The following is a 27,121-nucleotide window of genomic DNA, read 5'->3' as shown; positions in this document are numbered from 1 at the left end:
GAAAACATTCAAAAAAATAATAACAAAATAAAAACACGTATAATTACGCTCCAAAGGGAGGTAATCCATAACTGAAGCCCTCAGGCAACGCATCAATACCCAAAACCTAAGGCAAAGATATAGAAAAAGAACCGAAAAACAATATAACACATTATACTTTTAGCCTGCCACGGCCTTATGATATAGGTGTTGACATTTAACGTAAATAGCTAGAAAAACTTAAAAATTCACCAGCAAAAGAAAAAAAGAACATTTATGAAAATCGTAGTAATTACCATATTCATTATGCACCTTTTATTGACATATTGAAGAAAGTCTCTAGGTCACCCCACTGAAGAGACAGAGTGGACGGGTGTAGATGCCTGAGCCGCGTCGCCCTCTTCCGATAGAAATGCCATCGCATCCGCTGCCGTGGAGAAATCTTGATATGAGGAGCCATCAAACAATCGAAGGCGTGCAGGAAATAATAATGCAAATTTGCGACCATCTCTAATCAGCCAAGAGCACACTGGGTTGAACTCTTTACGGGCTCTGGTGACCTTGGTAGAATAGTCTTGAAACAAAAATAGCTTGGTGTTTTCCCACATTAGATTGCGCTTGCGTCGAGAAGCTGACCAGATGGCTTCCTTATGTGCAAAATTTAAGCATTTGAAGATGACCACCCTAGGTCTATTTGAACCTGTATCTCTGACCGGCCCCAGGCGGTGCGCTCGTTCAATTACTAAATCAGAGCTAATATCATTCAATTCCAGCAACTCAGGAAGGGACTGATGTAAGAAATGGTATAAGGCAGTTCCTTTGATAGATTCAGGAAGTCTCCACTAGACGCAGGTTGTTCCTTCTGGAACGATTTTCTAAGTCGTCGATCTTGTTGCATAGTTGATAATTAGATTTTTCCAGCGTTTCACATTTACTTTTAAGGATTTGTATGTCATGGAAGTTGACCCCCACTCTATTTTCAATTGTCCACAAGAGTTTCCACCCGTGCAACATTAGACTTAATATCAGCTATAGCCTGTGTAAAGATGGATGCTTGATCTTGCAGCATCGGACCCATTGTGTCTTTTATAGCCTGCACCATTGATGCGTAACTTATAGGCTGTTCGGAGTTGGAATATATAGGCTTATTAGCGATCAAGTCGGAAGCTTGTAAGTTAGTCTTTCACTTGCGGCTCAATAATCGCGGCCATGGTGGAATCTCTGCGTCTGTCTCCCCGTTGTTTCTGACTTGATTTTCCTGGCATCAGCGGAGGGAAAAATTTCTCCATACACTGGAGACACTTAGCAAGACTCGTAACAAATAAAGAGAGGTTGGGGAGGGGGGGGGTCACAGACACCTAAAAGGTGTTTAATATATGGACGGGGTGGCAGTGAAGTTACAATATAGTACTATGCCATATCACAAGGGAGGTTCAGGAGTAATAGAATGTGATTACTACATGGCTGAGAATAGTAAACAGGCCTGTATAATGTATAGCAGGCTGGGAATGAGAGTGAACAGCATGCACCATGTGAGGATAGATGACATTGACCGGCAGACACGGTCAGAGTCTGCTTCTAAAATAGAGAGAGTAGAGAGACTAATAAATCTCACTTCATCAGATGTTGTGTCCTGGAGCTGCGAGCCGCGACCAGCGCACTGCTCGTAGCGTGTCTCAAAATGGCGCAGGCGTCTCTTCACAATTCCCCTGTGTAACACACTCCGGAGGGCTGCTCCGGTTCCTGTGGACTGCCACGAGAATATGGAAGTGAGTCTCATGCAAATCGCAGCAGGGCGGAGGGCAGGGGGGGGCCTTGGCGAGCTGCGTGTATGTTAGCCGTGAGTCCCGACTAGACGCAGCCGGAAATCGAGGCTGTGGTCTGCAAGGTGGTCGGAGGCCGCAACCCGCGGCAGCGGTAATACTCACTGCCCGATTCCGCGGACCTCACGCGCCTGGTGCTGAGTGATCTTGGTGATTGAGGGAGGCAGAAATCAGCCCCCAATATGTGTCGTAGGCCGAGTAGTCTCCTCAGTCAGCGGGAGCTCAGGCTGTACGCGTCCATCTTCCTCCACGTTCTTTCTTTTTAAGAATGTTCCAAACAGTTGATTTGTCCACACCTAATGTTTTTGCTATCTCTCTGATGGGTTTGTTTTGATTTTTCAGCCTAATGATGGCTTGCTTCACTGATAGTGACAGCTCTTTGGATCTCATATTGAGAGTCGACAGCAACTGATTCCAAATGCTAATGTCACACCTAGAATCAACTCCAGACCTTTTACCTGCTTAATTGATAATGAAATAATGAGGGAATAGCCCACACCTGTCCATGAAATATCTTTTGAGTTGATTGTCCCATTACTTTTGGCCCCTTAAAAAGTGGGAGGCACATATAGAAACCGTTGTAATTCCTACACCGTTCACCTGATTTGGATGTAATTACCCTCAAATTAAATCTGAAAGTCTGCAGTTAAAGCACATCTTGTTTGTTTCATTTCAAAGCCATTGTGGTGGTGAATAGAGGCCAAAATATGAAAATTCTGTCAATGTCCCAATATTTATGCACCTGACTGTGTGTGTGTGTGTGTGTGTGTGTGTGTGTGTGTGTGTGTGTGTGTGTGTGTGTGTGTGTGTGTGTGTGTGTGTGTGTGTGTGTGTGTGTGTGTGTGTGTGTGTGTGTGTGTATATATATATACATAATGTGTATGTAGGGTAATACGTTTTATTTTGACTTTATAATAAGTTGCTCTCTGAACATTGCCTCATTTCTGTGGATGTCTGCCCCTTCCCATCTGAAGTCAGACATTAATCACTGTTTGAAACATAGGCCCATATTCAATTTGAGCTGAGCCGCAATACTTTTTCGCCTCCCGGACTTTTCGCCTACATCGTGTGTTTTGCAGGCGGAAAAGTATCTTGCGCGTGCCCGCTTATCGCCGTATTCAATTTGAAAGTACGCGAAAACGGGACCCGGCGAAACATGGACAAGCGGAAAGTCATGTCAGATTTGGGGAAATCAGCCTGGCACCCCCCAAAAGATGCTCTGACATGGGGGTTCCCCATGGTACCCCCCCGATTTGGCTTGCTGAAGGTATTTGGTGTTTTTAGACGGGCTCAATAGCTGCTAAATAGCGTTTTTCTATAAGTGGTGCAGAATAGTATTCAGGAGTATTTTTTGCAGAAAATAACTTGTCCCAGCAAATTTGGGGTACTTTAAAATGGGGGAGAGCATATTTATAGTTGCTAAAGTTAAGTTTAAGAAAATCGTGAAAAATCCACCTGCCGCAAGCCCCTGCAAGAAAAAAATACCTGGGGCATACTTGGGGACCCCCCCAGAGTCTAGTTCACTAGTTTTTAACTTTGTCCCCCAACTTTTTTTTTTCACCCCCAAATTCAAAGTGATTTTTTGGTGTGTTAAGTCTTTTTTTTTTATTTTTTGACACTGTTTACCTTTGGGGGACTGTCTGAAGGCTGCAGGGGGGTTACCGCAACGTTGCACCCCAAAACCCCAATTCTGCACTTTTTTCCGCCTGCTATTCATAGGCAAAACTTTTCCGCCAATTACATTGTATTGACTTTCCGCCTAGGTGGAAAGTCTTTCAAATTGAATACGGGGTAAAAGCAAAACAGGCGAAAATGATGTCATGGGCGAAAATTTTCCGCCCAAAACACGCGAAAACGGCTTTTCGCTCCAAATTGAATACGGCTCGTAGGCTCCAAATAGAAAATTCAAAATCCATAGCCTGTCTAGTGCGATTGCATAATACAAAATAGGCTCTGCCACACTCTGCCCAAACCATGCCATTGACCAGTCAGAAACCCACATTTGGTTGGATGAAACGTCTCCCATTTCATAGGCTAAGTATCAGGACTGTCCCTGGAATTTCAGGACAATTGGAAGCTACACAGTGGCTGATGCTGCCTTGGCAGATGGTTAGCAGAGGCAGTAATTCGTCTAATGCTGGGTACACTCTATGCAATATGTCGTTCAATCAGCTGACGACCGACATGTCGCATAGTGCATCTGCGGGTGTGTACAGAAGATATGACTGTGAACACCATCGGTCACAGACATATGGCATCGGCCCTGCAGCGCTGCCAATGACGACATACTTGCAGATATATTGGTATGTCTGTCGGTGTGTACAGGGGACCCGCCGACTGCCCGTACACTGGCTGCCGGGACCCGCAGACACTGACATGACAGCTGGACAGGCAAATTTAAATGCCCACCTAGTTGCGATGTCAGCGCAGTCATATGGAGCGGGCAATTGGTAAGTGTGTATTGGCTTACCAATCTGCTGCTTGGTCTGTGGATACCTGGGTCGGCGGACAGGTGGCCCAGATGTGTACCCAGCGTTAGTCCTCAAGCAGCACTACAGGTCCAGGGCTTCTTTAAATTAACTTATTATACTTGTTTAAGCCTCCTTGGGCCTGACCCAGGGTTGATACACTCCCATTTGTGGAGCCTATCGTGTGTTTCCTCACTGCCCATGCTCCATGTTTTTTACTTGGTATTTTAGCCTAAACCTAACCCTAGACATCATTAAAAAAAACATGTCAACATTTTTGTGTCAACACGTAAAATGTCGATTTTTTTTTTTTTTTAAAGTATGTTGTCCATTTAACCACATCGACCTAAATACATGTCAATATATTGGTGATCGACCTCATGATTATGTTGACATTAAGACTGTGTCGACCTTCTGAATGTTGACATTTTTTATGTTGACCAGTCGACTGGATACTCAAGATTGTGTATTTTCTAGTGGCCTATGGGTCTGTGAACAAAAATGTATGATGTCGGTGCAAAATCGGGCCGCAGTGAGGGTGAGCTGGCGTGCTGTTGCTAGAATTTCTGCACCTTGGCAGCAGTACATGGCAAGCATCATTGATTCCACCCCATGAAATGACACTGAATATACCGACATTGTTCATTACATTTATATAGTAAATAGATAACTGCCTGAATTTTCATATAAGTATTAAACCTCTTGCACAATTATGCATTCATGTATTGGGCACGATGATCATTCTTCGGTCCCTTTTCACAGTATAACCCCTCGTCTGCCAAAAGCCGGAGAGACGATACACGGGAGCAAGTTCTTCATTGGATTTGGGGGCAAAGGAGCAAACCAATGTATACAAGCTGCCCGACTCGGGGCTCAGACAGCCATGGTCTGCAAGGTAATGAGGTCTCTGTCCATTTAGGGGGGGAATAAAGTGTTATACACATACACATATACAAGCAGAAAATCCCAATGTGATTAATCATTTTCATATTGGAAATAACTTGAGCTGGGAGACTAAATAAACCTGCAGGTGTGTGCTAAGTAACTGTACAATGAAGATGGCATTCCAGTCCAGTCTCTCAGCAAACCTCCCTAGTCTGTGAGCTCATGCTGGAGTGTTGTAATACATTAGGAGGTTTGTCAGTTATTACTAGGTAGTATACAGTAATATGCCAGCTTCCCAAGTCCTTAGATTGTATGTCATTTTGGTAACCACTGTCACTAGATTTCGGACGTGGCTCCTAACGTCGGGACAAATCCCAGTTGAGAGAGACTATTTGCAGTAACTAAGAAAACAAAACCCTTTCATGTTGTAAAGCTTAGAATGGGGACACTTGCGTTTAAGCAGGGATGGTTGCATATATTGTTACATATTTGGGCCGGTCAATTATTGTTAAAGTGATCTATTTAAAAAAAAAAAAAATTAAAACCCCCTGTTTTTGTAGGGTTGCCTCATTTTTTTGTATTAGTGCCATTTAACAAGGGGATACTGCAGCCAATATCGGAGCGATCTAAGGGGACTGTGTAAAATCCATCTTTTAAAAACTCTGAAAAGTTTAGCCTTTCGGAACTAAAGGGCCTCATACATGAGACAGCTGTGTCCCCAATTCGACAGGATTCGCAGGTCAGAAATGCCAATCGGCAACCATCGATGATCGCCGATTCATTGGGGAATCAGTGAAACTCTTCATGTTACAATTCCCCGATTTGGTGTCGCCTCTTTGCTAGAGATGCAGGAAAGACAGAGGCACAATGTTCCATATTTGGTGGGATTGCCCGTTGATTACACCATTCTGGACCGGGGTTATAGCCTTGGCATTAGAGATTCTTGGTTTCCCGGCCCCTGCAAACTCCTATTTTTTTATTTTTTTTTGGTTACGATCTCATACAACCGTCCCTCTATGTCGATTTAGAAAGTCTCTTTTAAAACACATGAACAATGCAGCTAGAGCAGTAGTTCTACTTCATTGGCGATTCCTCAACCACCTACTGTCTGTGACTGGTGCCGAAGGTTGGAGTTTTATATGTATATGGATAACATATTTCACTTGGCCCCATAGACACAATCTGATTTCACTGCACTGTGGTTTAGCTGGCTAGATTTTAAACTTACCCCCTCGTATAAAGATTTGATTCCACGTGACCTAGGCTGTATACCCTCCTGTAGTGTCTCTACTTGCTGCTCTTATTGGTTTTGTGCCATGTTGCTCCACTATTTAGTAAGTGCTCGGCGCCCTGTCTGTAATCATACTATTCTGCGTGCATCTTCTTTACCCCTCTCTCCGTCCCCCTTTTTACCTTTGTTCCACGCCCCCTTGCTGTTATGTGTTTTCAGTACGATGTCAGATAAGTTTAAGGAATTGAAGGTTCCCATTTGTTTAGAATACGAGATATCATGTTATTTATTGTGAATGTATGCATTAAAATATGATTTTTGAGTAATATGTTATTGTATTTTGGGCCCTATTCAGACCCGCTCGCTAGGAAGCATTCGCACGCAACCAGCCGATTTTTTTGCATTCTGCACATGCGTACGCAGTGCGCGTGCACGAACCAGTATGAGCAATCGGGAAGCGTTCACTTGCTGCGCATTGACAGCCCGACTGATTGAGTGATAGGAGAAGCCGTTTGTGGGTGGTGACGGGGCTGGCCCCTAGAAACGGGGGAGTGGAGGTACGAACGCAGGCGTGCCTGTGCGTCTCAACGCAGTTTCAGAGGCATGCATAATTAAGAGGCAGCGTCATAATACACGTCACTTGGCTGAATTTGACACTAAAGCGCTCGCAGTGCGGTATGGTCAGCCACAAGTGCTGCGAATGCATCCGATGGGCCTCGATGGTACCGATGTTTGCATACACTTCCTGGAGATGACGTGCACAAGTTGGCGTCTTAAGACAGGCTGGTGGGGATTTGCATCGCACGCCAAGACATAGTGGGCGTGCTCATGCCGTGCCATGCGATCGCCTGCCTTGCCGAATTTGCATACACATCTAGCAAGCAAACGCATCTAGCGAGCGGGTCTGAATGGAGCCCTTGGTTTTTAAATGACTATGTGGTCACAATATTTTTGCTAGAAATGTTCAAGTTGTTTTGATATGAAAAATGTAAATAAAGAATTTATAAAAAAAAAAAAAAAGATTTTGCTGATCACGATGATATTTTGATTGTGATTGAGAAATCCATCATGTTGGATTTCACCGATGCCCCGACCCCGGTGTCAGGGGGTCGAGGATTTGGCCCAATACATTGCAGATGTATGGGGGCCTTTACTTCGAAGTTGAATACTTTTGCCCAATGATCAGGCCTTCTATTAATTTAAATGTTGCAACTGTTTGTTATAATACTGCTTATTGTAAGCTCATTTATGTCTGAAATGAATTATGATTGGAGATTGGCTCGGTTTTTATTATTATGTATTTGATCATTTCTATTATAGTGGTTGAAATGTTCAAAGTTTTGAGATGGCAAAGATTTGAGTTTTTCATGGTGGTGCACTTGAGAAAGTGAAACGCGTGTCAGCATTTGGTTGCATCATACCAGATGTCTAGTGTTCCCTCTAGCTCCGGCGGGAGGCAGGGTACCGGAGCTAGAGAGGGCATGCCCGTGCGCGCGCCCGAGAAGGGGGCATGGTCATCGGAAAAGGGGGCGTGTCTATAAGACGCGTCCCCTTTTCGTCACTCTTGGGGGCGTGCCCGGCACTTACGGACACGCCGGGCAGCCCCCAAGCCCTGCAGACAGGGAGAATAGATGCCGGACGCATGCGCCCGGAGTCTATTCTCCGGCGGTGACCGGGTCACCGCATGTTTCTCCACCCGCGGGACACTGCGTACCGTGGGTGAGAACGGCTCCCGCAGGCTGTGAGGGCAGGACGCTTTTTGCCCTCCTCCTGGAGGGCAGGGTGCTTTTTGCCCTCCAGAAGGAGGGCAGGGCGCCGCGTCCCGCTAAAACAGCCTAGCGGGAACACTAGATGTCAGTTGAAATCTATGTACGAGGATGACACACTTTTTTTCTACTGCAGTTTAGAATGTAGCCTTGAAACCTGCAGGTATAGAAACTACAGTGTGATTGTCATTGGGTGTTAATTGTTTGAAATGACAACCAAAACGCTTCTATGGTTCTATGTGTGCTTCATCATATGAGATATACACATATATCTAAATGTGCTAAATTGCCTGTAAGTACTTATGTGATGTGTTGAAGGTTATTCAGTTATTTTGGTGAGGCAATTCTATAAATTCTCCAAACATTCTGCCAATTATATATTAACTATCCAATTAACGTTGGGTTAAAAATTGTGCCATGATTGTGCCATACCAGCTGTCACTATTCGCTTATGAGAAACCCTTCTCAAGTTTGGAGCTCCACCCTGACCCAATTTTTTTCTATAAGAAATTGCCCTCTCTCGCTGACTTCCTCCAATGCAATTTGCTCTTCTTTCAGTTTTGCCCCTTGCCTTGCTAAGCTGTCCTACTTTAAATATCACATCTCCTCGCAATCCCCTTTAGGCATATTCTTCCAAACTCCTTGAGCAGGTTGTCTACAATGATTTAATACTTTCCACCCACTCCCTCTACTCATCCAATCTGTTTTTTGTCCCCACCACTCAATTAAAACTGCCCTCACCAATGTTAATGTTAATGAACTTCTCTCTGTAAAATCCAATAGTCCCTTGTCATGGTTGACCATCCCCTCCTCCTTCAAATCCACCACTCAGTTGGCCTCTGCAGCACTCCACTCTCCTGGTTCTCTTCTAACATGTGAAACCATTCCTTCTCTGTCTCCACTCCTGCCTTCACCACATTTCCCTTTTCCCTCCTTGTTGGTGTTCTTCAAAGCTCTATCCTTGGTCTCCTCCTTTTCTTCCTCTACACCTCTTCCCTCAGTGAGTTTATAGACACCTTCAATATCACTGATGACACCCAACTCTGTATCTTCTACCTTGATCTCTCCATTCCTGTACTCTCTCGTATTGCCTGTCAGCCAAATTCTCTTGAATGTCCCATTGCTACCTTAAACTCAACCTCCCTACAACTGAAATCATTGTCTTTCCCTTCTCCAAGTCTCACTCATTGTTGACAATACCTAATTTTCCTCTGTTCCCCAAGTCCAATATCTAGGTGTCATCCTCAACTCTACACTCTCTTTCTCTCCTCGCATCCAGTCGCTCTTCTTCTCCATTTCTGTAATATTTCCAGGGTGCGTCAAATTGTCTCTCCCTGGAGCCACTAAAACCCTTATCCACGCCTTTGCAATTTCTCGCTTTGAGTACTGTAATCTACTCCTAACTGGCCTACCTGTCTCTCGCCTTACCCCCATTCAGTCTATCCTTAATTCTGGAGCACGCCTCTTGCCATGCTCCTCCCCAGCTATATCTGTGTGTGATTCAGCAAAACAGAATTCACTCTGCACTTTCTAAACTACCCTATGAGATGTCCCCTAACTAATTGTCTGAGATTAAAAATCCACTGATCATCTCAGCGCTCATCAGCATAATGTGTACATTAGGTCACGCAACACAATGGGGCTTATTTAATGTCATGGTATAAATAACCATAGCAGTTTATACCAGTAAAACGAATGAAAGCTAATGTATGTGTTGCCCACATACCACACAGATAGCCAGCCCCAGTCATGTAGTAATAGATGATTGCGTGTTACCCATCTGGCAGACTGAGGGGGATACTGGCTGAATAGTGTGAACGGAACGCGTGCACTTATCGCCTGACTGGTTTGATAACAGCTATTCCAACAATTATTTGGATAAGCTCCAGTTTACCCAGTGGAGGAGGCTGCCGTTCCTGGAAGCCTCCTCTGTGTTTATTCTTCATGAAATTCCACAGCCAGTGTTAATGGCCGAAGGCTATTTCTGCCTCAGGACTGACTATGTCTCCTCTCGGAGGTATTATCAGATCTTTACCCTTCTTTCATGCACAGTTGAGGGCTTTTTACCCATGAATAACATGTTACATAGTCTTTTTGAAGTGCTTCCCTTACCCCTCTGCACAAGCAATTAGAAAGCTCTAGGGTATTGAGTTCATCTCCCCTGCCTGTCCCCTCCCCACTATACTAATTGTGGTGGAAGCCATTGGAGGGGTGGGAGGGGCGAGTGTCCCAGCTCTCACTGCACATGATGGAGATTGGGGAGAGCACCCTCGATGATTATGCAGTGATGTCCCTGGTCACCTCTGTCTCTGTGATGCAACCAATCTTTAACGAGAGACGGCTGTTACCTAGGAGATTGAAAGCTTGTCACTCATATTACTGCTGCTAATATTTAATTATATCGCGCCAGCATACTCCTAGGGTTATAGTTACTAAAGTGAGAGTTTTTAGCAACCAATCAGATTCTACTTAACATTTAACTAGCACTTTCTAGAAGATCATAGCTAGAATCTGATTGGTTGCTATGGGCAACATCTCAACTTCTAAAAACTCTCACTTTATTAAATATACCCCCTAGTGTAGAACTACTCCTATTGGGGCTGAAGATAATAGTTAGAATCTGATTGGTTGCTATGGGCAACATCTCAACTTCTAAAAACTCTCACTTTAGTAAATATACCCCCTAGTGTAGAACTTCTCCTATTGGGAGCAAGGCAAAAAAAAAAAGCTACTTTGCACCTTGGTAAAATCATGTTGCACTGCAGGTGGGGAAGATGTAAGATGTGCAGAGTGAAATAGATTTGGGAGGGAGGTGTCCAAAAACTCACATCTAAATTGCAGTGTAACAATACAGCTGTCCAGCATTTGTGGGCTACATACAAAAGCAGCCAGTGTTTACCCTACATGTATTTACACCCCTTGCATTGCAGCATGGTTTGCTCAGGTACAAAGTAAATGTAACATGAACCTTACTATCTCTGGGCCTTCAGAGTTATTAAGCTGTTCCCAGATTCTGTAATATAGTCTGGTTGGGAAATGAACCTGACATGACAGCTTCTGCTCAATATTGAATGGATCAATTTCGGGAATGTTGGAACATGTGACTATAAGATGACCATTATTGGCCTGCGTATGGCGTGAATTTGATTTTTGGGACAGAACAGGCCATTTTTATTGAGGAGCAAAGATCCATCGACAGTCTTCAGACTCAAATGTATAGACATGCCGTTCTGCTCTGCTTTGGCCAATTTGCAGCACGCTGAATGAATAGAGCTGGACCAACGATGGTTGATTTAATTCTGCTATGTGGTGCAGGTGGGGTAGGACTCGGAACACTTACAGCCTAATTCCACAGAACAGTTTTGAAAATGTAGCTCATGTGTAGTTTTCATCTTCCCACCACTTTACAGGACCCAGTCTAAGCAGGAAGGGACTCAATCGCTCAGCCATTGCGCCAAACGGGCAAATGTTACCGGTATCGTCTGAAGCTGGGCACACATGGCGCAGTTCTTCTGCTTGGCCTGAGCCATAGAATTGTTGCTCAATTTAACCCACCGTTAGCAACTCTAGGGAGACCCAGCCATTCCGTGTATGGGCAGAATTACCAGATCATTTCCAGCTTCGCTGGTGCCTGGTAAAGCTGGCAAAGGTGGCCACACACCAGCCAACAGACTTCATCTTTCAACTGCATATTTCTAACTTGCACAATAATGATCCAAACTATATTGTTCAGATTATTACCAGGCCCATATTGAATCCATGCACATCGTGGCATTGGTGCCCTTGTCTAATATTGTGCTTCGGCTCTCTCAGCTGCCTGCTCTGCCAGTTCACCCTTCTGGGGCCCATGCTGTGCTCTGCTTTTGGAAGAAACTTGATGTGACTAGTTCTCATCACTGGTTGGGTACAGCATGCCGGCAGTCAGCATCCCGACAGGGTTAGGATACCGACATCTGTCGGTCAGTATCCTAACCCTCCCTCTCGCCTTACCCCTAACCCTCCCTCCCTGGTGCCTAAACCTAACCTCCCCCCTAGTACCTAAACCTAACCACCCCCTCCCACACCCTAAACCTATCCCCCCTACACCCTTAGTGCCTAACACTCCCCCTTGGTGCCAAACCCTCCCCCTCTCCTTACCCCTAACCTTCCCTCCCTGGTGCCTAAATCTAACCTCCCCCCTAGTACCTAAACCTACCTCCCCCTCCCCGCACCCTAAACCTAACCCTCCCCCCTTGGTGCCTAACCCTCCCCCTTGGTGCCAACCCCTCCCATGCTCCTTACCCCTAACCATCCCTCCCTGGTGCCTTCACCTAACCTCTCTACACCCTAAACCTAACCCCTCCCCCTTGGTGCCTAACCCTCCCCCTAGTGCCTAACCCCTAAACCTACCCCTAACCTCACTACTTACATTCGGGATGCCAGTGCCAGGATCTTTGTTGGGATATTGACTTTATCCCCTCCTCACTAGAGGGCCGGTAACTACAGTTATAGGGGCAGAAAGAAGATGCGATTTTTCAACTTTTGTCTCTGTTTCACAATTTATCTATTGTTAAGCCGGGTACACACTAGACAATATGTCGTCCAAACCGGCGGATCGGAGCGGCACATCGCCTAGTGTGTACCTGCTATGTCGCTGACAATGCGCACTCTCATGCATCGTCAGCTACATCTTCCGTCGGTCCTACATGCAGGTCCAACGGGCGATATCGTTAGCGGGCGCCATGCTGCCGAAATGCAGCATGGCCCCTGCCGTCGGTCCGTCGCTGCCGGCATCAGCAAGTGTGTACCGGCCTTTACGCTCCCCACAGAGGCATTTAGGAGAGATAGAGACTTAAATAGTGCTGCTTTTATCCCTCATAGGTCCAATGCCACCTGAGTCTATTACTATCTAAAATAGCATTTACTATAGTATTAGATTGTCGGCTTCTATATTCTTGTGTCTCTCACCAAACAATACTACAATCAATCTGTGCTTCGTCTTCATACAGGTTGGTGATGATTCCTTTGGGAACAACTACATTGACAACTTCCAGCAGAATAACGTTTGCACAGGTAAGAAGTTATTTTTCCTTTGAGTAGTTTGCACAACAGAACATAAATTGCCCGCTAAAAGCACGGCAGCTTGGCGAAAATATGCTAATGGCGTAGGAGGCGCCTGAAGGCAAAAGAACGCCCACTGCCGTCATTGCAGATCCGAGTCCTGCATCTGAAGGCCCACTCTCAGGAGAGAGAGAACAGGGAATGCCATTATAGGCGAGCAGAGCCCAGCGATACATTCTATTCTGAACCTCTTTGTATTAATAGTTTTTTTGCTGCAGTTTTTTGCACAGTTTCTATTTGGTACGTAATCTGGAAGCTATAGGTTATAGCACCAAAACAATCGCCAGCTAACGCTCAGGCAACCACTGCTCAACAAAGCGCCAGAGGCTGCTTCAGGCATCCGTCTGTCCCAGAGCTCCGTCTTACATCTCACAGCCTCAGGTTTTGGTAGCTGAGCAGGATTATCAATCAGAAAGGAGGCACAAGAGGAGCGAAGTCTTAATTTATAAAGGCTGTGGTAGGATGCACTATGATCTTCAATAGGACCATTAAGCCATGCTGGGAAATTCCCCAAACACCATACATTAAAAATGTAAACAATATCCACCTCCTTTGTGTTAACATCTTAATTCTGATATCTCCTTTTTGTTCCAATTGTTCTCTGCACACTCTTCTTTCATTCTCTGCCCAATTGCAACATCTTTATTCCACTCTACCTGGTGCAGAGAAAGGGGCCTGTGGTCAAATGAACCGAATGCCGGTCATTGTACGGTCAGGAGGTGCCTCCCTTTCAGATGGGAGTGGAGAAAATGATGACCAATCGTGTTCAAGAAACTTCACGCTGTGGATGGGGTGTGGCCGTGTGGACCAATACGGAGCCACCAAAGCGAAGCTTACAGTTTCCTATTGGCAGGTGCGGCCACACCCCCTCAGGCAACCTATTGGAGTAGGGGCTGTAATCAGCATACCTATGCAGAAGTGGGAGCTGCTTTACTATTTAGCACCTGTCGCCTCCTTAAAGGAACGCAATAGAATGTCTGCCAGATGGGCCCCTGATTGATCAGGGGCCCCAGTGCTCTGTAACAGCTGCGCTGTACATTTAGACTGTATTCTTGCACCAGCTCAGGTTCCTCTTCTTCCCTGTGAGATTATCACCTTTCTGTTGGAATGAAACTTGTGAAACTTTATGAAACTTCATCTGTACTCGGCCCTGTGCAGTATGTTTTCAGCACATCTGTTCCCTAGAAACCTGGGAATAAGTAAAACGTTTTAGTTCTCGCTTGGCTCCCTTTTCCTTGCTTGATGTGGTCTGTGCAGCATTTCTGGAGCAGCATTAGACACTGGGTGTAATAGAGCTGTGATTACCCTCGTACTGTATGTCCAACTCTACGTTACAACTGTAGGAAGAGAAGTGCAGTGTGCCGCCCTCATCAACGCGCTTTCTGTTTCCCATTGCAGACTTTGCGGTCCAGACGGCAGCAGCGGCTACAGGAGCAGCCTCTATAATTGTCAATGCAGAAGGTAATGGAGTAAAGCTGGCCGAGTGCTAATACCTAGGCTTCTAACGTTCTGCGCATCAATTCCAAGCACTGCTAAAACCAACACTGCTATTTAAAGTGTCCCCGTCGCCTCCGTACAGGTAGTCATGAGAACAGAGCCCACCAATTCAACAGGAACCAGTGACAACTGTGAGGCACGAGGCACAAATGCCTCATCCACTGATTAATAGGAGGAATTGCCTGCCTCCACTGTGCACTGGTAACAGGAACACTATACTATAAGCTAAATACATTATTCGGTGTAATTGCTTAACAATAAAAGACTCTTACTTCTTATCATTTCTAATACATAGCTAGAAAACCTGATATTGTTAGCTGGTGTAGCTTGCTGGTACTTGTAGTTCCACCACAACTGGCCAGGTTTCAAGTAACCAAAGTCTAAATTGAAGAACAAAATGTGTCTCAGGCATGCAGGTTGGAAGATCCTCTTAAGGTGCCTACACACGTAGCGATATTTTACACGATTTGCCCGATTCCGATGCATCGAGACGACAAATCATGTAAAATATGCCCAAATCGTAAGTGTCCACTCACGATCACGATGCTGATGCACGTCCCCGCAGGTCATACATCGCATCTTCAGATCTGCCGTGCTGTAGGGCATATCTGACAATCTCAGTCACGATGCACTGGAATAGTTAGGAGGCACGATAGATCGTTTGTCACATTGGACAGTTTTTAATACCAAATCGTGCCCACGACTGCCAGGGAGCTGCTGGGGAGAGTTCAAGGGGAAATCGGACACAATGTCGGATCGTGAGCACATCGCCAAGTGTGTAGGCACCTTTAGAGCAGGAGTGGACAATAAGTGGCACTCCAACTGCTGTAGAACTACATATCTCAGCATGCATTGCTTCAGTTTTGGTATTTGGCCATGCCCAGCCAGCTTAGAGCTAATCTGCATGGAGGCAGCTGTACGCCCGAATATCAGGAAATAAGACTGCCGGCTTGCACAGGAGAACATGTGTTTTCACTTTAGCTCTTCTCTCTTAGTAAAAGTTATAGACAAAATATTATCCTTATTAAAATGTGTTTTCCCCAGGTCAGAATGCTATTGTTATTGTTGCTGGGGCCAACTTACTACTGGATTCGGGAGACCTAGCGAGAGCCTCTGCGGCCATTTCTAAAGCCAGGGTGATGGTCTGTCAGCTGGAGATCAGCCCACACGTGTCTCTGGAGGCCTTGAAGATAGCCCACAGGAGTGGGGGTAAGATATAGAGAGCATCTCCTCCTCCTAAGGACAACACTATGCAGTTACTCACCATTATAGCCAAACAATGGCCCTCATTCAGAGCCGCTCGTTAGCGGCAGTACGCTCGTTCCGAGCGATGTTTGCACATCTGCGCATGCGTACGGTTTTTAGTACGCATGCGCGAACCAGTCAGTGCGGCCAAAAATCGTTTGTACGCTATATAGCGAGTGCCTGCTATTTTGAGTGACAGAATGAGGCGTATGTGGGTGGTAACAGGGGAAGGTGCTTGAAAATGGGGAGTGGAGATCCGAACGCAGGCGTGCTTAAAGGTCAAAACGGGCGTATTATGGGTGTGCATAATTAATACAGCAGCGTCATTGACCACGTCACTGGGTTATTTTATAGCCAGAACTGCTCGCAAATTTGTGGTAGCAAACACCAACCACAAGAATAGCGAGCAGTTCATACGCTGGTCGATGTACTCGATTAATCTAATAAATAGCGGACATGACGTATGGTGCGAGCGGCCAGGGGGCGTTTTTAACAAATAAACGAGCGTATGTTTTGCACGCTCGTTCAGACTTAGAGGTGTGAACAGACTGCAATTTGCGAACGGATCATTTGAATAGCCACCCCTTGTTTTTGAACGAACGACCGCAAATAGCGAACGGCTCTGAATGAGGGCCAATATCCATACTCCTGCTTTCTGGCTACATGTGACCAGGGTCATAGTAACACATAGACTAGCAGGAGATAATAGGGGGAGGAGTGAGAATAACTTGCAGCCAATCAGAGCCTTAGAATGATAAGAGCAGCACAGGGTATTTAATCCCAGCCGACGCCTGTTTCAATGGGAGGGGCTAGTGCAACAAGTAGCCAGTCCGAGAGCTTAAATGTTACCAGCAAAGACATGAGATGTGGAATTGCTATATGATGCGTGGTGAAAACTAATTGACTTGAGTGTTGCGTTATGCTGTTTCTCCAGTTTAAAACGTTTTTATTTAGGAATAACCCAAAAGGTCGCTTGCGAGCCACAAATTGCATGGGCATGGGGCTTGGTTCTGCCTGCCTAGAACCATTTTCTAACCACGCTTTCATTCATATCTTCTAAAACACTCCTATGTTTATTCCCCTGTATAGCTATAGAGTGATGGGGCATCAGACAGGATTAATGTGGTTATTACATCAGCCGAGGCCTGTTTTCTTCTATTGTAGCTTTAAGGACACGTAAATCCTTTTGTGGTGCCCTACAGCTCACCACTAGACATCTACATCCAATCCCCTTTTGCGGCCGGCTTCATAATCAGACGTAGTAATGCACCTACAGTAGCCATACTGAGCAAGGAACATGCCCCCCCCCCTATCGGAAGATGCTGCATTTTGCAGCCCTATACATACACATAGGTGCATTCACAACACCGCAATTGTGCTACCTGCTCATAATGTAACACTGTAGTCAATGTCCCTTTGTGAGTTATGGCCAAAATGCGCCAAACCCTGCATACACACATGGGCGGAGATGGAAAGCGCGGACGGATTGATCAGCCTTTGCGTGGAATGGGCGTCTCAGAGCGGCATCCGTGCGAACACATCTGTCCCGTGGGAGTGTCCTGGGTGTGCAGACAGACGTACGCGCTCGTTTATAATGTGCGGACACAAGTGGGCCGCCTGCATCCAGCATGCTAATACTAATGATGACGGTTGCGGACAGAAAAACAGTTGGTGGCGCAGCCATCCGCGTGAAGTTTTGGAGGAGTGTGCTGGTGTTGCACGGTTAGGATTTTTATAATTCACAGTGTAAATTGCACAATGTTTCATTACAGCAATACATAAAATTATAAGTTGCTAGTTCTGTAGGGAACACTGTGCCCTACTACAGTGGGCTGACCACACCGCATCATTCACCACTATGCTGTGTGCCCTCTGCAAGAAAGTTACCTGGCACATTTACAGGTAATCCAGCACAAGGGTGGATATTTGTTCCTGGATAAACCATGTTGCAGAGAGTGCACCACCTCCCAAGTTTAAGTCTGCCTGCGCATTATAAATTTGCCCCCTTCCCCCATCACCATTCCAGCACAATATGCTTCAAAACTGCAACTTTTAACAAGTTACTCCTAACTATAAACTAGCCCTAAATCGTGGCCAATTTCAGACCTGTCTCAGGTGACTTCCCGACTAGCCCCAGGGAGAGACATGTTGGAAATGATGTGTGTGCAGGTGTTGATACTGCAGAGCTGTATAGACACACAGCAGCGGATGACTCAAACTACGAACAGTCCAGTTCCTTAACCAGTGGTGTTGGTTTATTGAGAGATTGTAGGTACAGCCGTACTCACTGTTACATGCACACTGGTGATGGAGCGGGCGTCGATCTATACAGCCCACCAGCCGGTGAGTGTATGCTGCAAACGGGTAGGAGTGCAGGATGCTGGAACAGCTTTATATGCAGGTATTAATCAAGCCTCTCATAGAAGCTAAGTCTGCCTGCTGTGCGTCGATGGCACCGATGTTTATTCTGTTACACGTCGTCGTAGGGATATAGGTAGGCAGCAGTGGGCGTCCCCATGCTCGGCTGTGCTTTTGAAAGCATTAGCATATTTTAGCAGCTGCGATGCGCGAGAGTATGAAGTTGCATTTGCATTACTGTCCGTCCCTGAGTTAGGCAAACTGCGCATGCGTAAAGGTACATTTCCATAGTCGCATGCCGTGGGTCTATAATCGCAGTGTGATTGACAAGCAGGGAGCGTTTGTCATATTCCGTGACTGTCAGCCCGTACACAGCTAACATAGCTAAGGCAGCTATTCTGAGTGACCATAAACTCACTCAAGGAGTCAATATTTACCTGATCTGCGTCCGATGCTGCTGCGTTCGTGTACACAGTTGCAGGCAGCTGCGATGGCTCAGGTGGGCGTTTCAGTACAAGTCCCGGCCACTGCTGCATTAGCATTACCTCACACATCCACCGCAACAAAAATCGCAGCTGCGGGAGCATTAGCGTACAGCTCTGAATCAGGCCCCAAGTAAAGATGGCTGCAGTCACATGTAGCACATCAGATTGGAGGTCGGACCTCCCTGCAGACTCTGGGTCCTAGTGCCCAGAATGTGAGCCCAGTGCAGGAACAAAGATTGGTACATGAGCCAGATAACACCACAGTAAGTCCAATCAGATCCATTTAAGGTCACTTTTTATTGGAAATACTAGGAATCGTACATGGAATCTGCAGTTCTCTTTTTTTAAAACGTCTCAGGAAACCAACACAGAGCACGTTTTGGGCGGCTGCCTGACTTCAGGTTGTGCCAGGAAAAGGCATTTGCAGTTTATTAAAAAAATATATATATATCAAGTGGTTGTTTATAGAAAACAAGTCTACATCATATGGGCTGATTAGCGCCAGCTGTACGCTGGAGTTCAGCCGAACCGTCAGGGAGCCACAGAGCTGCTATTGGTTTTTCAGATAAGGTTTTTTTTTTCAGTATGTTTTTCTTCCAAATATTAGCAACTGGGATATTGCTGCTTCAGGGAACAATCCATTCCTATTTACAGTAGCTCAAGATTGCCCCCAGCCGCCGTGCAATACACATCTCACCAACGGGTCATAGAGCTGACACCTGATTTGGATATAATTACCCTCAAATTAAATCTGAAAGTCTGCAGTTAAAGCACATCTTGTTTGTTTCATTTCAAAGCCATTGTAGTGGGGAATAGAGGCCAAAATATTAAAATTCTGTCAATGTCCCAATATTTATGCACCTGACTGTACATAGTGCCTCAGAGGTGGACGCAAACTAGACACACAGTGCTAATGTTGGTTGCCATGGTGATTCGATGCTGCAGCAACAGACACTGCGGCCGGATCGTAGTTACATCATACCTTCCAACATGACCCTCTCCAGGAGGGACACAATGCTCTGGTGCCTGGACTTCCCTGGTAACTTATGATTGGTGGCGACTCCAGGGGTGGGGCTGCAGCACAGTCCAAAATTCAAATAGGGGAGTCACACCAACTGCCAGTGAGTCCCATCAGTGGTGTTTGGCAGCGTGTGAGATGGCAGTTGGGGTGACTCCCCTATTTTAATTTTGAACTGCGCTGCATCCCTGCCTCTTACCAGGGAAGTCCAGGACCAGAGCATTGTGTCCCTCCTGGAGAGGGTCATGTTGGGAGGTATGGTTACATGCAGGAGGCGTCTATCTCATACATGCCCTTCCTGCTGCATTAGCATATTTGTTGGATGGTAGGCCTTCTGACTACAGTAATACTACTCCATAGGATGACACCTCTTGGCCCAGGGATTAGTGTTGAGGGATCCGCCAATGAAGTCATTACAAAGTCCTTCAACTACTCCTTATCAAACAATTACTCAAAGCTTAATGATCCACCAATAAATCAATTATATGTTACACCCGAATTACTGACGAGAACCTGGGTTTGAGGCACAGATGTTCCTTTATCTACATTGGACAGGATATCTGGGGCACATTTATAATGGGTGCACACGAGCCCCTGGGTCCAGGGGGGGCCCGCACCGCACACCTTGCACCCATATTATACTTACCTCTCTGGAGTTCCACATCGGCGACGGTGTCAGCTCATTTTCCCGGTGACCTGCGCATTCGCTATAGACTCTGCGCACACTCTAGTGTCCAGAGTCTATCAGTGTGGCGCTGGCCCCGTTGCGCCCAGTGCACTGCTGGCCGCCGGACTGAGAGGAGGGAGCAGGCCTCCTCTAGAAACTCCCCTGCAGGATATATTGTACAAATAGAGATTTATCAAACAATTCTAAATAAGACAATCAGCTACTCGCTATCATTTCATAGAATGTACCATATAGATGATAGCCAGAAGCCGATTGGCTGATATGGGTAACGCTTCCACCTGTCCTCTTTAGAAGGTTTGATTAAATCTCCCCCAAAATAACAGTATTGCAAAGGTATGAAATGAAGCATTTTAGTGTTCGGGTGTGACATGAAGTCTGGGGCTTTGACCTCTACCAGGCTTCTTTAATGGGTAACACCCACTAAAATTTTATTGTTGCCCAACTTCTCCCTAAATATCAGAATTGTGGGGGTTCCACGTCAGTGGGGGTCATTCAGACGCTCGCGAGCGGCAGTGGGGGTCATTCGTACTGCAGCTCGCGAGCGGCAGTACGCTCGCAAGCGGGTCGATGTTCCCCACGACAGAGGGAGCTCCGTCGTGTGCATGCGCGAGACCCGGGGAGCGACGGGCTTTCCATCGCTCCGGGTCTCGCACCAAAGGGGGCGTGCTGTCGCTGTTGATTGACAGCACGCCCCCTTTGGTGGGCGTGCCTGCCAGACGGAGGCATTCCCATGGGAACGCCTACCGTCTGAAGCCGGCCCCACTGACATCACTAGTGATGTCAGTGGGAGTGATTTTGGCTCTGATAGAGCCAAAATCACTCCAGGGCTTGTGGCAGGGAGACCCTACCGCAGGGTCTCCGTCGCAAGTCCGATGGTCGCGATGGTCAAGACCATCGTGACCATCTTTTTGGCCGCTCGCATATGCTGTGGGTGGTCACCCACAGCTATGCGAGCGGCCAGGAGGCCGCTCCATTTTCATGGAGGAGGGCCCTGATTCAGAGCGAGCGCTCTGGTCAGAGCGTTCAGCTCTGAATCAGGGCCAGAGTCCCCTAACGTATGGGGAAACATGCCTTCACCGCGGTTGTTATACATCTTGCAGTGACATAAAGGAACAGTTTAAATGAAACTCCAAAGTTCTTCTTTCCAATATAACCCAGGCCCTGATTGGATAGCACTAGGGCTTCAACCAATCACAGCCTGTATCAGAGACTTGGGACACTGCAGTTGTAAACTCACAATGCCACAGGGGTAGTTAGGGAGAAGAGAGCTGTCTATACTGTATATTGCGTTTTAGGGGGAGATAACTTTGTGTAACTGTTTGTAACTTTTGGGAAGTTTTAGCGCAGGGCCTGATTCAGATCTGTATGCAAATGCATTCGCAGCTACTATCCCGCAAGCAGCTGCAAAAATATGATAACGCTGTAGCCAGCTCTCGCAGATCCGAGCAACAAATACGCAGCCGCTGTCGCCGAACATTCTATAATCAGCCGTAAGCCCTCTGGTCACGCAGAATGGGCACCTGAACTGAGATGTCAGGACCACTTTATCTGTGTACAGGATGGCAGACGCAGGCTACGGCGCCTCCCGAAAGTGTCCAGGACACGCCTGCGGTTGTTTTGCCGCCACCCAGCGTTACCTACCCCAAATAGTCCCTGACTATTAATCACTTTGCGAAGTAAACCTCACTGCATGGGGGCATCACAAATGTACCTCGGCGTGTGTGCAGTGGGACCGTGACGCGCAGCCGACCAATAATCGCTCAACTGTGTAAATATCGGAATAGCGTACATCTCTGAATCAGGCCCACAATTCGCAATTCACCAACATGGTGGAGAAGAGACACAAATGGCACAGTACACAGCTCTATCACTTTCCTACAGGGGCTTATTTCTCTGCATATTGTAACTGTAAGAAATACCTTCTTGTCCGGCAGAGGCAGAGTCACTTGTAGTCTCCAATGGACTGGATGTCCAAACAGTTACTAAAATAAGCAACATGTCTTGGTGGCGTCCCTTTAGTAAGGGGCTGTAAGGCGGGCGCGGGTCACCATGCCATCAGTCTCCGAGAGCACAGATGCTTTGGATTTAGGTTGCTCGCTGGGCACTTTATAGAATTACTGACTCAGAACAAGGAGATCCAGTAGTTTCCTTTCCTGGAACGAGAGAGACTTGTAACTTTTTAGCTGAGCAGATGTTATGGATGATCTGGGAGTCTTCTAAGACATCTGTGCTGTACGTAGCAACATTCCCACCAGCCATGTCCAGGGCAGAGGCAGGACTGATGGGGGGGATTGTGTAGGGGCATAAAATAAATACAATTAATTTAAATTCTTTTAAATGTATCCTGTTTTACATGTAATTTATATTTTTGATTTCAGTTAAGACCATCTTCAACCCCGCCCCGGCCATAGCTGATCTAGACCCTGCGTTCTTCACCCACTCGGACGTCTTCTGCTGCAATGAGAGTGAGGTGAGGCTGTGGGGGATCACTGTTTACTCAGTGTAATCAGTATCTCCAGCCTTGTGTAGGTTCTGTCTGAGGGTCCACACTCTTATATTACTCTCTTCAAATGTAACAATGATAACTTGTGATTCTGACGTTCTTCGGTCTCTGGACCTGATTCAGACGTGCTCGCTAGATGCGTTCGCTCGCACGATGCGTATGCAAATTTGGGAAGGGAGGCGATCGCACGGCAAGGCATTAGCACGCTCGCTATCGATCGCTTTGTGTCTTAAGCCCACTTGCCCACGTCATCTCCAGGAAGTGTATGCAACCATCGCTACATTGAGTACCATCGGATGCGATCGCAGCGCTTGTGGCTGACCATGACCTACCGCAAGCACTGCGATCACTTCAGTGTAAAAACCAGCCAGGTGACAAGTACTATGACGCTGTCTTATAATTATGCACACCTCTGAGACGGCGTTGAGACGCTCAGGCACGCCTGCATTCGCACCTCCACTCCCCCGTTTATAATGGCCAGCCCCTGTCACCACCCACAAATGGCTTCTCCTGTAACTCACTCTGCTGGGCAGTCTATGTGCAGCGAGCGAACGCTTCCCGATCTCTCGCACTGGTACGTGCACTGCGAGGCGTACGCATGCACACAATGTGAAAATCGTCCGGCTATGAGCGAACGCATCCTAGCAAGCGGGTCTGAATCAGGTCCTCTGTCTCACACACACTTTCTCTCCCTCTCACGCTCTCTCTCTCTCTCTCATACACACACTTTCTCCTCTCACACTCTCTAACTCACACACTCACTATCGCGCACACACTGTCTCTCAGACTCACTTTCTCTTTATCCCCCTCTCTCACTCACACACACACTCTCCCACTCTTTTTCCTTTTCCCATTCTCTCTCTGTCTCACAAACTCTCTCCCACTCTTTCTCTCTTTCTCCCACTCTCTCTCGCCATCTCCCAATCTGTCTCTCCTACTCTCACTCTCTAGCTCACTTGCTCTCCCTTTACCGCTCTCTCTACCTCTCCCACTCCCAGTCACTCTCCATCTCACACTCTCACTCACTCTTTATCTCCCACTCTCTGTCTCCCTCTCACACTCACTCCTATTCCCCCCCCTCTCTCTCTCTCTCTCCCTCTCTCTCCTACTCTCCTCTCTCTCCCTCTCACACTTTCTCTCTCTCCCTCTCACAATTTCTCTCTCTCCCTCTCACACTCACTCTCTCTCTTACTCTCCTCTCTTTCTCTCTCACTCTCTCTCTCTCATACTCTCCTCCTTCTCTCCCCTCCCTCACACTCACTCTCTCCCTTCCCTCACACTCACTCTCTCTTACTCTCTCTCTCTCTCATACTCTCCTCTTTCTCTCCCCTCCCTCACACTCACTCTCTCTCCTACTCTCCTCTTTCTCTCTACCTCTCACACTTTCTTTCCCTCTCTCTCTCACTTTCTCTCTCTCCTACTCCTCTCTTTCTCTCTCTCCTACTCTCCTCTCTCTCTCTTCCTCTCACACTTTCTCTCTCTCTCCTACTCTCTCCTACTCTCCTCTCTCTTTCTCTCTCCCTCTCACACTTTCTCTCTCTCTCTCCTACTCTCTCTCTCCTACTCTCCTCTCTCTTTCTCCCTCTCACACTTTCTCTCTCTCCCCTCCCTCACACTCACTCTCTCTCCTACTCTCCTCTTTCTCTCGCCCTCTCACACACTCTCTCTCTCTCCTACTCTCCTCTGTCTGTCTCTCACACTTTCTCTCTCTCTCTCTTTCTCTCTCCCTCTCACACTTTCTCTTTCTCTCCCCTCCCTCACACTCCCTCTCTCTCTCTCTCCTACTCTCCTCTCTTTCTCTCTCCCTCTCACACTTTCTCTTTCTCTCCCCTCCCTCACACTCCCTCTCTCTCTCTCTCTCTCTCTCTCTCCCCTCCCTCACACCCCACCTCTCTCTCTCCTCTTTCTCTCTCCCTCTCACACTTTCTCTTTCTCTCCCCTCCCTCACACTCCCTCTCTCTCTCTCTCTCTCCTACTCTCCTCTCTTTCTCTCTCCCTCTCACACTTTCTCACTCTCTCCCCTCCCTCACACTCCCTCTCTCTCTCTCTCTCTCTCCTACTCTCCTCTCTTTCTCTCTCCCTCTCACACTTTCTCTCTCTCATTTTCCAGGCAGAGATTTTATCAGGTATTCAGGTGACTGGTGCCGGGGATGCGGGAAAGGCCGGCCTGGTGCTGCTGGAACGAGGTTGTAACCTGGTCCTGGTGACATTAGGAGGGGAAGGATGTGTGATTTTATCAAAGGAAGAGCCAACGCCCAGACACATAGCGACACACACAGTGACAGCCGTGGACACTACGGTACGACCTCCGTCTCATAGTTTGTTTCACAGATTCGTCCCTTGCCAGATTTATTTGGTGGATAATGCAGACTGTTAATTCGCTAGGAGCACTTCCCGTTTACACTTCAATAGCCACATTTTTGTAATGCAATTTATAAACTGCTATGAGGGACCATATTATCTGTTTTCATCCATGTGGTCAGTTGTTCTTACCAAACACATTAACTAGCCAGGTCATATACCACCTTTTATATTCCTGGGCGATATCTGCCCCCTGCTGGTAACTGCGTCCACTCTCCAAGCCATTTCATATATTCAGTCATATATTAAGTTCCTCTTCTGACCTGTAATTACTGGCAGCCCCTCTCCGAGTCTCAGGAAAAGACCAGCTACAATTACAGCACACTGACAGTCCTGTTTCAAATACCTGATTTTACTGGAATTAGCAGCCACTGTGGGTTACGTGAGGAACAAGCTGCCTTAATGCACTTCCAGGCCTGATATATTATCCGCATGTTTCTGTACCGACTGTCATTGTGTGTGGTTATATTCTGTGATTTCTGGATCCCCATCACTAATACAGGGCACATTTATATCCATGCCAGGAAGTGTTTTGGTAGGAGTTATCATAAAGTATCCTTCATTAACACGCCCATAAATAATATCGTAAATATATTAAAGTCGAATTTATTAATAAAAAGTGAAGTGTACCCGTTATTATGTAGACATCATCCTACTTCGCTTAGACTTCCTGCGCCTACATATTAAGATCAGGTTGGAGGTGTAGGAGGTCCTCAGGAAGGACAAAGCCTTAGGGAACTGCAGTTATCCCGTTATTGTGCCAGCTCTGCTCATTTTCTGGCTGAATGTTCTTCATCAAAGAAAAGGTCAAGACCCCAACTCAATAACCACTTAACTGGCTAATAATTAAAAAAAAAAAAAAAAACACTCAGAAATGGTCAGGGTTTTTTATGATTGAATTAGGTCAAGAACATCTATATAAAAACACTATTTTATTAAAACTTTTTTTTTTGAACATATCGGTCATTGATATATCGGACTATCGATGATCGGACCATTGCGACTTTGCATTTCCCCAGCGCCTGCTGGGGACTGATGGCTGCACATTTACATTGCTATGCTGCCCGATCGGCAATACGGGAAACACTGGGGGAGGGTGCAGGGATGCAGAGGGGACATTTTTTGGGGGGGATGGGCATGGCGTCGACCTTCGATCCTGGAAACGAGGGGCTTGTCGCCTCTCTGTTTTCTGGGAGTGTCGAAGCTAGGGTATGCGTTGGAAGACGCAGATTTCCTGGCCTTGGCTACACAGGTAAGAAGGCCATTCCGAGTAGCCTTTGGCTTTATCAGATGGCCGACGCTGCGTCGGTCTTGTCGGTCGCAATGGGTGATCTGATGCCACATTTTTGGATGCTGTCAGGAGGAGTCTTCTCTGCTCAGACGCCTCCTGTTGCGTTAGCGTATATTCACATCGCCATTGCTCCCATAGACGCAACAGCGATTGGGACTGCGTCAATCTCTGGTTTAAGCCCTCTGTGTGAAATTAGTGCACCTTTGAGACAGATCATATAGAAATCTTTGGCCATCTTGTATCAGCTCCAGTGATTGTATTTGAAACTGTCCCTTACAATGTCGTAATCGTGCAGTCTTTTGCCTGTCTTCTAGTGGATGGGCAGCATTACACACAGCACTGACAGCTGCTTGGTTGTGATGAAACCTTTATTACAGAAGAACTGGTAGAGAGAAAGTGGGGAGGACAATTAATTGCAGATGA

General features: G+C 46.6%; 1 protein-coding gene across 5 annotated transcripts in view; it reads left to right on the top strand.

Moving 5' to 3' along the window:
* Nucleotides 1-25,515, top strand: part of RBKS (ribokinase) — a 52,486-nt gene extending 26,971 nt beyond the window's left edge. For 2 of the 5 annotated variants that reach the window (XM_088467944.1, XM_088467945.1), the window contains exons 3-8: nt 5,033-5,165; nt 13,141-13,204; nt 14,651-14,713; nt 15,794-15,958; nt 22,922-23,013; nt 25,157-25,513. In XM_088467944.1, the coding sequence (XP_088324070.1) occupies nt 5,154-5,165; nt 13,141-13,204; nt 14,651-14,713; nt 15,794-15,958; nt 22,922-23,013; nt 25,157-25,423 (663 nt within the window). In that variant the 5' untranslated portion in view covers nt 5,033-5,153 and the 3' untranslated portion in view covers nt 25,424-25,513. Of the gene's footprint in view, nt 1-5,032; nt 5,166-13,140; nt 13,205-14,650; nt 14,714-15,793; nt 15,959-22,921; nt 23,014-25,156 lie in introns of all 5 variants that reach the window. The other 3 variants (XM_088467942.1, XM_088467941.1, XM_088467943.1) reach the window with 2 other exon arrangements.
* Nucleotides 25,516-27,121: the final 1,606 nt, after the last annotated feature.

This window comes from Taudactylus pleione, unplaced genomic scaffold (assembly GCF_031769625.1).
Source record: "Taudactylus pleione unplaced genomic scaffold, aTauple2 ptg000079l, whole genome shotgun sequence".
Lineage (NCBI taxonomy): Eukaryota > Metazoa > Chordata > Amphibia > Anura > Myobatrachidae > Taudactylus > Taudactylus pleione.
The sequence above is the reverse complement of the archived record's forward strand: the minus strand, read 5'-3'. Positions and strand labels throughout refer to the sequence as shown.